Source organism: Carassius auratus, chromosome 9 (genome assembly GCF_003368295.1).
Source record: "Carassius auratus strain Wakin chromosome 9, ASM336829v1, whole genome shotgun sequence".
Classification (NCBI taxonomy): Eukaryota; Metazoa; Chordata; class Actinopteri; order Cypriniformes; family Cyprinidae; genus Carassius; species Carassius auratus.
Window position 1 is genome coordinate 27667960 of NC_039251.1, and position 11976 is coordinate 27679935.

Sequence of the window (11976 nt, forward strand, 5' to 3'; positions counted from 1 at the left end):
ATCAAAATGAATTGTTTTACATCAGAAAGGCAAAGGTGTGACGTATCATGATGCAGCTCACCTTTACATAAGAACGTAAGTGATGCTCCAGGTCCTCTTCATGACACTGAGCCACGACGTGAATCATCACCCTGACGAGAGAAGAGACAAAATGTTAGACAAAATGGGTACAAAATAAAATAAAATAAAAAATAGTTTGGTAAAACTTAAACTAAACGACAATAAGAAATGTATTGGCAAATAAACAAAATATGTTTAAGGTGAAACAATGAAGTTAATAACTGTAATTAAAAACAATAAAATTAAAACGGAAATAAAAATAATTTAAACCTAAAAAAACATATTATATGTATTATAAACATGTATTATAAAAAAAAAAAAAAAAAAAAAAAAAAAAAAACTAATAAAATTACTAAAAATAAAGCAATGAAAATGAAAATGTAAAATATAAAAGAAAATTTATACTAAGTATAAGTAGTGGTCGGCCATGATGATATATCGGCCGATATTTGGCATTTTTCAAATATCGGCATTGGCCGATAAGTTGTGTGTGTTCAATGTGTTCGAGGCTGGACTTTTATTTTGATGGCACTGAGAACGGCAATGTCTGATCACACAGTGCTCACTCTCTCCCACCTGTTCCCTGTCATCATTAACAGTTCTGTCTGATACAGAAAGAAAGAAGTCTGTATAATAATCAGATAGAACTGTTGGAATTAATGTATACAAAAAGTATTATAACGATTGCATTTTTATTAGTAGTAATAGAAAGGCAAACATTATAATACTTTCTTGTTTGCTGTCAGCATTAAGTAAATACACATTTATGTAATTTAAACAAATCTTTGAATGGCTAGTGAACATTTAATTTTCATTTTGTTTGTGAAAAATACTTTGTCATCTAAAGTATAAGTATTATTATTTAACATTATTTTTTTAACCCATTGTTAAATGGTTTCAAATTTATTAAATATTAATGAAAAATATTTAGACAGGGGGGCAATAGCCGATATATATATATCAGCTTTATATTGGCTATCACCCCCCCTCGCTTTCCAAGATATCGGCATTGGCTGTCAAAAAAAAAAACAATATCGGTCGGCCACTAAGTATAATTATTAGTGTATTTGTGTATTTAACACTGTTGCCGTGGGTTGTTTTTCATGTCTGCAGGTTAAAGTGACCTCAATAACGTGATACAGATATACTGTATTAGCCATACTAAAATAACACTGTAGCAGACACACTACAGCAGAGACCTGGTGACGTTCACAGCAACATCATCCTGACTGGACATGGTGAGCACACGAAACAGCTGGTTCAGTATAGTGGGGAGGAACTTCACCATCACATGAGCCTCCATGGCATGCAGACTCTACAGAGGATGAGAGAGACAGATCTGTGAGAAACACCTGAACTGAACAAACACCTCCAGGCCTCAAACATCCTCAGGAAGGACAAACAGAGCAAGTACCTTCAGGTATTTGATCAGTTCTCCTGACTGGCCTGTGGATCCAATACTCTGGCAGTGATGAAAGAAGTTATGCAGATGTTGATCCTGGTGAGAAAGAGAAGTTAAAAAATAAGCATTAATGCTCCATTTCACATTTTTTATATCATTACTATGTTTAAATTCTGTTCTGAGATGTGGAGGTGGACACATCGTACCTGTGTGTATACAGTGGACACCAGCTGTGTGGAGACTTTGAGTAGCGGCCTCCCACCATCCACCCACTTCACCTCCTGACCAGTGTGCTGCTGTAACACACACACACACACACACACACACACACACACACACACACACACACACACACACACACACACACACACACACACACACACACACACACACGTAATCAATGCACAGGAAACATGGATCTGAAAAGTCCTTTATTCTTCAAAATGTAATGCTTACTAAAAAAGATGGTGATGTCAATGTAAATATGCAAATGTGTTGATAAATTATTGAAATATTTATGTACATTCATGCACATTTCAGACTTCAAGCATATGCGCCTGTATACTTCAATCAGGGTCGCATTATCCTAATGGGCAACATGGGCTGCAGTCCAGGGCCCCCAACACTAGGGGGCCCCCGAGACAATCCTCTTTTGGATTTTAAATAGGGTTTCAAAACATTCTGTATAATACGGAACCATCATATATTTAAGGCATCCGTTTGTCCTGTATTTACAATAACAAATGAATTATTCTTTTTCCTAATTATTGTTTTGAATTATGCACATAGCCGATCCAGAAAGGCTTTAGGACCAACCCGTCTAGTCGCTCCTGCTTCATAGTGAGTGGGTCTCGTGCTTTGATTTCTGCAAATTAGCTGAGCGAATGCAAAGACATGATTATTGATCGCAAGCATAACATCCAGCTAGAAAACTGAGAGAATCTACCTGAGAAGACGTCTTTTGCCATTGTAAGTTAACTTTGTTAAATAGACAGACAAAATGATACATTTTTAAATAAACTTCTAGCGTATTTTAAGCAGGGTTGCCAGGCTTTCGCAAGAAAACCCGACCAATCGCTACTTAAGACCAGCCCAAAACTAGTCCATCATGTTTCGAGGGGGTCCCCAGTTTAGAAATTGTGTTCTGGAGGTAAAATACACGTTTTAATTTGCATTCCAGGGCAGGGGCGGAGCCAGAAGATGTAAACATTCGGGGCTTAGCCCAAACCTAGGGGGCTGCAGGGGTGTACTCGGCAGGGGAGATTTTTTTTCCCCCATTTATGTCAGCTAAATGCACTATTTTTCAGGCTGTTTGAGATAACAGAATGCCTAAAAATCTATACACTATCTGGGAAAATGATGGTTACTCAGAAAAAAAAAATATTCACCCAGTAGAGCCTACAAACTATTTTGTATTTAATTGTTCTCCAGCTATATTTCTCAATTAATCTATCTTCTTATCCCACTAATGTGCCGAGAACAGTTGTAAAACATGCCCTGAAATAACTTAGCATTTGATACATTGGGATATATTGCTTTTGAATCTCTCTCTGGCCGGTGAGGTTTGCTGTTACGAGTTCCTTTAAAAAAAAATTGTTATGTCCATAATGTTAATTTCAGGCGGTTAGTCAGTGAGCTCGCTACGACGGCTGGTGAAATAAAAAGCCCACCAGGCCCTAATGACAACGACGAAGAAGATGATTTATATTCTTCTTCGTTAGTTTTTATCGGCAGTTGGCAAACAAGCGAAGTGATGCGTGATGCTTTACCGTCCGCCACAACGCACAGTAATAGAGCTTTTGTTTCTTTTTTTTTTGCCGCTCCAGTCTGAGAGACTGAGAAGAAATGAAACAAAGTTGAAGTTATTTTAAAAAAGCTAAAAGATTCGGGGCTTTTGACAAAACATTCGGGGCTTAAGCCCCATTAGCCACCCCCCCGCTCCGCCCCTGTTCCAGGGGCTAAATATCATGTTATTGGGGTCGCTTTAACCCGCGGACATGAAAAACAACCCACAGCAACAGTGTTAAAGTAGTCCAATTCCACGGGAACACTGTAAGAACAGCAGGAAAAAGCCCTTTCACTGGTGAGTGATATTTAATTTTAATAGCTGGGCTGTATTTGATTTGTAAGATTATTATTCGATAATATTGTTTAATTTATGTACATAATTTTTAGCCTGTTATGGAATTATGATGTGGGCATAATGCAACATTGTTTTCAATGTTGAATTTTGCAAAACATTTCTAATTCACCACTTAACTTAACACATCTTGACTCAACTCAATACAACAACAGAATGTGACAAAATGCATATATATGACAATCCAACAAAACACAACTACAAAAAAATAAAATAAATACTAAACACCTCAACAAAGCAACATGATACATTTTTTTTTATAAAAATAAAAAACACAATATAACAATAATAAACAAAAAACTAAAACAAAACAAAACCGCATAATACAACAAACATAAATATACACAAAAACAACACCACCACCACAAAGAAAAAAAAACATAAAACAAAAAGCACAATAAAATACACACTCACACAAAGACAACACCCAAAACAAAACAAAAATAATACAACTAAACAAAAAACAATAACAACAACGAAACAACACATCAAAGAACACAACAAACAAAAAAAAAAAAAAAAAAAAAACATGATTAATATTCTCTCTTCTCTCACCTTGTTGCTGCTGTCCTGGAAACTCAGGTAACCTGGAGGCAGGTTTGCAGCCACTGCCACCTGCTGTTCATTCATGATGACCCTGCCATCCTTCAACAAGGGGAGCCACGCATAACCCACTACACACACACACACACACACACAGACACACACACACACACAGACACACACACACACACACAGACACACCCACACACACAACACAACAGAATGAGAGGGTGGAACGGTTCTTAGCAAGAAACAAGGTCCCTAAAATGCCAACGTATGAAGCCCACACATTGGGTTTTATTAGCTATAATGGATCTAAATATTGATTCTCTTTTTACTCCTTCACTGTGTATTTTCAGCCCAGTGGTTAAGACTGCTTTCTGAAGGTTGTATGCGAGTGTGTGTCTCACCTTGTGTCTCCACCTGTTCTCGTCTCTTAGTGCTGGCTTTGCTGTTGCTGTCACAGCTGATGTGATAGAGAGTGAACAGAAGATGATGTCTGTCCGTCAACTGAGCCGGCAGCTCGATCTTAAACTGAACACGGTGAAAACAAGCGTTCAAACACACAGACAACACAACCGTCTGACCATAAGAACACACAAACATAAATATGTAGGGCTCAGAGGTAAACGTCTCACCTCTTCATAAAACTCTGGGTTCTGCTGGTGGTGTAAGACGGGAGCAAACGCTTTCTTACAGAACAGAGGCCCTCCTGGACGCCCGTAAATACACTGCAGGAAAAACAGACATGTTGTGAAATATTACAATTCATATATATATATATATATATATATATATATATATATATATATATATATATATATATATATATATATATATATATATATATATATATATATATATAATTTTTTTTTTTTTTTTTTTTTTTTTTTTTTGAGTGTTGATAATTGGGTGTCTGTGTGAGACATTACTTTCAGTGGGAGAGCGTCCTCTTCATCCGAATCTCTGAATTCAAGACACAGAGCGATATTTCTGGCCTGGAATCACATGAACATGAAACACACTCAACTTACACTTCACTGAGCACTTGGCTAAAAAAAATACTGATTTTTCTAACCCTACTTTTGCATCTGTACCTATCTTACACACTTTGCTACATGAGTCCTCTGAGCTTTGAACAGAATTGTACCGAATCTTTTAGAAAACCGTTGTGTCTTTGACGTTTATGTGATTCGTGAGTTGATGAAAAGCTAATAAAGATGTACATCATAAAATGTACAGTTAAAATAACTAATCTAAATAAATATCAAAATTAAACATTTTCACAGACGAGGCGGGGTTAAACCTTCTCCCAGACTAAAATGTAAATCTGAAAGAAACGTGCACTGATTGATATTAAAATATATCAATGACTTTGTTTTGCTTCAAGACGGACACCAGTAATGTTTTTTTTTTTGTAAGGCACATTTATAAAAATTACTTAAATGTCCTAATCAAACTATGGTCTAATCCTGGTTTAGTCTAAGACCTGATTGTGAAACCAGGCCTAAATGTTTTAGTCCTTTTCCTACAAGTTATGTCTCCAATGAGCCAACATCAGAGAGCTGTAAACTGTGTTTGAATTGTCAAATTGTTACGTTTGTTTCACTCTCTATTTGCACGTGTCAATGTTTACAAATAGATTAAATGAAACGGGACAAAATTAATCTTGACAAGCTTTATATCATTATAAAGATCTCAGGGGCCTTTAAGTAAATATTTTCGATCTCAACAGTTTGGGAATGGCTGCTGTAGCACATGGTCTCCCCATCCTGTATTTAAGCCAAATTAGGGTTTTGGATGTAGCCCTCCTTTGCATACTTGAAGGTTTTTGGCAGTGACTGTTAGACTGATTTATTCCTGAGGTACATCACATTCCTTGCAACAGAAAAGCACTAGCGTCCCATTGCTTGTCATTTTATTTTTTTTTACTTTTCAGGTTTCCCTAATGCCTCATTACACTTGTTTCCATATGTTTAAATATTAAGAAGAATGTTTGGTCAGATCAGTTTCTGCATTTTTCCCATAATGCTCTCAAAGTCAGTTCCTGGAGGGCCACAGTCACAGAGAGTTAAGCTTCAACCTTAATTAAATGCAGTCCTGCAGGCGTATTTCATGCGTGTTGGAGCAGGGTTTGAACTAATGCGGATCCATTTGTGCTCAGAGATGGGAAATGTATTTTCCCAATAGGAAGTTTTAACTGGAACGTCTTCTCAAGTCAGAGTTCGGACTTGGAAGCTCTTGAGTTCAGAATCCCAAAATGCTACTCAGCATGTCAACATTCATAAAATATGAACAACAGTAGCAGTATATTGTTTTGTAGCATTTCACTTTGTCTGTGTCTCAGTAAACTCATTGGTGCACACAGCACTGTCCAACTTCTATCAGTGCACATATTAATTCAACATTATCTGTGCAAAATACAGCTTTTTATAGGGTTTTATATATTCACTGCAAAAAATATATATTTTCTTAGTATGTTTGTCCTATTTTCTAGAATAAAAATATATAAAAAAAATCTTGAATCAAGATGCATTTATTTTACAAGAAAAATGACTTAATATATATATATATATATATATATATATATATATATGTTTTTAAAAATGAAGTGAGTACAGTATAAGGTTTTTTTTATGAATCTGCAAAATGGCTGTGATAGTTAGCAAGGTCACAATGAACAGATAAGTGTACTGTCTTTCAGAGAGGGGTGGGGTCAGCAGAGCTCATTTGCATTTAAAGCAACATGTAATAAAACAACTTGCTGTAGACAGAGCTTTTCATTAAGACCCTAAAGAATCATACCAACTTGTGCAAAATGGGCATCTGATGACCTCTTTAAGACAAGGCAAAATATCTGCTTATGGGGCAGATATTTAAAATAATCTTGTTTAGCCTTTGAATTAAGATCATTTTTCTAACCCCACTGACATATATTTTGGCTTGTTTTAAGCAAAAACTAACTAAATTTTAATTGTTTATTTTTGCGATTAACTTAAGTCATTTTACTTGTGAAGTAAATGCATCTTGATTCAAGAATGTTTCGATATTTATACTAGAAAACAAGACAAAAATTCTAAGTAAGTAAATCATTTTTTCAGTATTGTTTTTGCTAACAACAGAGGCGTCCATCACGGTTGGACCTTGACTCGGGTGCGAAATCATTCCCAGCTCTGATATCTGACTTCTGAGGTAAATGAAACACAACACAATCTCAACAGGATTGTGGAGTTTTACCTTGGTGAAGCTCTTCTGGCCGTCGTATCGGAGATGGCGTGGATACACATACAGGTGATTGTTGTAGACGGTGAAAGGCTGGGAGTATTTAGGGATGGACGGCACAAACTCCTCCACCTCAAACACCATCCTGCTCCAGTCTGCGACTTCCATCTGACGTAGAGGAAGATAGGAGGGCGTGACACAATCTGCACACACAAGAGATCAATCAATCACTGAGAAGCAGCAGGTAGTCGACCTGAAACTATCCAAATATATGCATTCGATGCAGAGAATCATATGAAGGCCTTACTAGTCAGATCTGGTGCGACGTTATCGACCGTAACATCCAGATTACCCAGAATCACAGGCAACTTGGCCATCTTTTCTGGCCTGAGAGAAGAGAAAGCACAGAGGAGGGAAAATAAACAAGGGGAAAAAGAGACTATTCTGTTTCTAGAACATCACCACCCCTGACAGAAGAGAGAAAAACAATAGCCGAACAAGAGTGCGTACAACATGGTTCTGCAGGTCATGCAAACACTAAACACATGATACACTACAAGAGTGTTATGATTGGAGAACTGACTTCCTGAAGTCTGCCAGGAGTCTGAACACGTCCTCATTGGAGAGCTTGTTGCCGTCCTGTCGGTAGAGAGCCGAGAACCGAGCGCTCTTGTCCACCGTCCCAGAGGCGTCCTTAAACAGCGGCCTGAGAAACAGACACAAAGCTCATCCTGCTGCTGTGTTATGCCACTTTTCCAGTCGGGTGAAAGAGATAAGAGCACACACAGACACACACATCCTGCCCAGATCGACTGTAACATCACACTGGAAAGATTAACTTAATGGCATGGCTTTAAAACGACAAACAACAGCCTTCACTGGAACAAAACAGATACTAAAACAGTTGTTGGTCGAACATTAGTGATTCGCCTTTTGTTGCTTTTACACAGTGGAACTGAAATCTCACACACTCAGGCTGGAAGTCATTGTATAGTTTAGACCTTTGAGATGTTTCAGTGATGTTTTCATACGATCCACAGTCCAACTTATGCACTAGTAAAGCACTGGACCACACATATTATAATCTTAAGTTGTTTTTAGGGCAAATGTGCCACTTTTCCATGCAAATAAACCTGAATACATAATGTGTTTCACTATATTGACCTGCTGCAATTAATGCGATGTAAATACATTATTACTGTCCATAGAAAATAGATTTTTTTAAGGGATTTATATGTGCTTTTGTATGTACAAATTATAACCAAATGATGGAGAATAGCATGTTACAGATCTTACAAAAAATGGCCACATCACACTGTATTTCCTATAAAAATAGGAAAATGTATTTTGCAATAAAGCCTATTTTAAGTTAAAAAATGTAAGCATTGCGACATTTTAATGACAGTTAAATGGATTCTCCACCCGAAAAAGAATACTGGCTTTTGATGTTTCTGATAAAAATCATATTTTTAACTTAAAGCCATTGCTTCCAGCCAACTATTATACATGTGTTCATGAACAGAGCTTTAAAATATTAGCATTGTTCTCACACACAGACAACATCGCATCCTCCACAGTCTCACACTCACACTCAGGCATGAAAATGTCTGCACCATCATAAGTGACTTCCAGCATCTGTGTTTGACTTTCAAGAGCTTATTCTAATAAAAAGTCAGTGTCTCACCTAGCGGCCCATGCAAACGGCATCCGGTACTGACCCAGCCGGCTGCAGGCCATCTTAGCGTTCTTCAAAACCTTCTGAGCAGCCTGAGGAGAGACGAAAGAAAAGGATTACACTTTTAAAGAAATGCAGCTCTGTATTTAGGTTTGCAAAGCATGCCATTTCAAATGGGACTTAAAAAAACTTTCACATTATTTGTATCTGAATGATATTACTACAACACACCCAGAATGGAAAAAGCATGGCAGGTCTCTAGGCAGAGAAGGGCTAGTATATCTGAGGATCTCTTCCAGAAATCTGAGAGCTTTAAAAACACTCGCCAACAGCAACATTTTGGGGCTTTTTCCAGAGGCCTAACAGTGATTTCACCCTACCTTAGCCGAGTCTGAGCTCTTCATATAAGGCTCGGCACAATGTGCTATTCCACCCTGTAAGACCTTCTCAATCCGAGCGACCAAGAAGATGTCAGAGTTCGGACAGGTCACCGAAAACACTCCCTAGAGACACACATGATTACAACAACTCAGTGTTAAAGATTTCCACAAACAAGGGTAGTAAAGTTTAATGTACATAAGTGTTTGTGGGTCAGTGATTTTTTTTTTTTTTAAGAAATGCTTTTATTTAGCAATAATGCACTAAATTAATCATTAACAGTAAAGTGACTGGGAAAAATACAACACAGTTTCTACAGAAATAGTGTATAATGGATGATAAGAATGTTCCTTGAGCAGCAAATCAGTATATAAGAATGATTTTCATAGGAATGAAAAGTTGTTTTTGTAATAATATTTCACAATATTACTGCATTTGTTGTATTTTTTTTTTATCAAATAAATGCAGCCTTGATGTGCATTTAAGAGTTAAACATTAACCCAGGTGTGGACTTTTTTGTCTTTTTCCTAGTTTGTGTTAATGCAAACAGCATAAAATTTGTTTTTATTAGAATTTTAATATTTCAACATAATTTTCCCTCCATAAATCTATTTTACAACCTGATGGCATCATATTGGCAAATGATCGGACACTTCACAAAAAATAATAAAGTATTAAAATTATGATTGTTTCTAATCATTGAGTTATCCAAGGACTGTAAAATTTAAATAAAACAAAACATAAAACAAAGCAAAGAGAAGCGAAACTAAATGAAAGCAAAGCAAAAAACAAAACAAAACAAAAAACTAAACACAAAACACAAAACAAAACAAAAAGCAACACATTGCAAAACAAACAAAAAAGAAATAAAAAGTACTTAGCATTTAGTATTTGGAAAATGTGTCATATTTTGTGTTTTTCCATAAAAAAACAAAGGGCTGGAATCATAAAAATAAATGCATTTGTGGACATTATGATCAGAACTGATGTTAAATAAATAGGGGGGAGGGGGGGTCAAGTGTCATTGTTACACTTTTGTGAATATTTTTAAAATGCCTGTAATACTGTAATTAGCTTTTATTTGAGGGCTGCACCAAACTGGTTTTGTGTGTCTATCAGTAGCGGGTCACAGTTGTTGTTGACAGAGATTGTGTCCTCACCTGTCGTGGAAACTGAATGGCGCTCTCTGTCAGGCTGTTGGCTGTGTGTTGAGCTGCTTGTGGACTGTCTGGCGCTGCGGTGCTGTTCTGAGGAAGCAGCTCTTTCACAGACGGATGGTTCATATCCACATGGAAGTCCGAGGAAATCTTGTGTCCGCTTTGAATATCAAACAACGACAGAGAGACGAAGAAGGGCTCGACCTGCAATGCAAACCAGTGCAGAAACTCTCAGAAGCTGGTTTACGGTGATGGAAATGACTGGAAACTATATTGAGTTAGGGTAAAGTACGTTAGTGGTTGGCCCTTCTTCGTTTTCCGCCACACAGCTCTGCAGGTTGAAGGACAGGTCGTTACAGCTCACCAAGATTCGCTTCCCAAACCTTTCCTCGAAGGGCTTCACATCTGGCTCGATCCCGGAGAAATCCAGTTTCTGTGGAGAATGAGGTCAGGGGATTCATCTATCGGCATGTTTTTATACACTTCCGTTCACAAGGGTCAGGAAACTTTTTGAAAAAAGTCTCTATTCCTGTGATGCAGAGTTAAATTTGAGCATCATTACTCCAGTCTTCAGTGTCACATGATGCTGATTTGCTGTACCTGTAAGTCCGGGTCCAGTGTAAAGAGTTTTAGCCGTGTCTCATTCCTCATCCTGCTCTCGATGTCTCTGGCACTCTGGAGAACAGAGCAGAGAGACATCAGTCAAAATCTGTTTTTTTTTTTTGATTCAGTGGCATTCACTTCCAGCTCCAGATGAACAAAACCAAAAACAGTTATCACAGCACACCCATATGATAAACTAGAGAAAAAAAGTTCACTATGCTCTATAACTTCATAAGTGCATTTACGTGCTATATTCTCTTAGTTGTGTTTGACGATGACTGCACAATCTGGAGCAAACCAACATTCAGTATTTTTTTCTTTCATTATTGTGATAGTATGAAGAGATTATTTATATTAACCATTTATTAAAAAAATGGTTGGTTTTTAAATTTTGGCCAACAAAATGTTTGTAAAGGTCTGAGCCTAGTTTCTCTCAAGGTTTTTTCACCATTACTTTTACCTTCATGATATCTTCATTACTATCATTTTCAATTTTCCATCCCTTAATGTCAAACAAAGTCTATCAAACAGCACTTCCAGTCTCGGTGGGCAGTAGTTGGCCGGAATAAGCCTCCAAGACTTTATAATGACAGTCAAACGTCTAGCTACACACCAACTGAACACAAACACAAACTCAGCAGTAGTGCGATGATTTCTGTGTTCACTCAGATTTGAGTTTCTCTCAAACTCAAGAGTCATCATCCCTGTTTCTGGAGGTAGTGTGACCTACCTGAAAACTGTCCATGCTGCTCGAGGAGTGATCGCTTTTCGCCTGTTCATCATCTACAACAGAGAT

The 11976-nt window shown here is 37.3% G+C and overlaps 1 protein-coding gene across 5 annotated transcripts in view; it reads right to left on the minus strand.

Moving 5' to 3' along the window:
* zmp:0000001200 (dedicator of cytokinesis protein 9) overlaps positions 1-11976 on the minus strand; it is a 75426-nt gene that overhangs the window by 27583 nt on the left and 35867 nt on the right. For 3 of the 5 annotated variants that reach the window (XM_026272380.1, XM_026272385.1, XM_026272381.1), the window contains exons 9-25: positions 11911-11963; positions 11178-11252; positions 10870-11010; positions 10581-10781; positions 9423-9545; positions 9052-9134; positions 7951-8073; positions 7675-7754; positions 7383-7570; positions 5078-5143; positions 4784-4876; positions 4556-4679; positions 4158-4276; positions 1669-1758; positions 1475-1558; positions 1260-1375; positions 62-131 (exon numbers count right to left, since the gene is read on the minus strand). In XM_026272380.1, the coding sequence (XP_026128165.1) occupies positions 62-131; positions 1260-1375; positions 1475-1558; positions 1669-1758; positions 4158-4276; positions 4556-4679; positions 4784-4876; positions 5078-5143; positions 7383-7570; positions 7675-7754; positions 7951-8073; positions 9052-9134; positions 9423-9545; positions 10581-10781; positions 10870-11010; positions 11178-11252; positions 11911-11963 (1829 nt within the window). The remainder of the gene's footprint in view (positions 1-61; positions 132-1259; positions 1376-1474; positions 1559-1668; positions 1759-4157; positions 4277-4555; positions 4680-4783; positions 4877-5077; positions 5144-7382; positions 7571-7674; positions 7755-7950; positions 8074-9051; positions 9135-9422; positions 9546-10580; positions 10782-10869; positions 11011-11177; positions 11253-11910; positions 11964-11976) is intronic. The other 2 variants (XM_026272382.1, XM_026272384.1) reach the window with 1 other exon arrangement.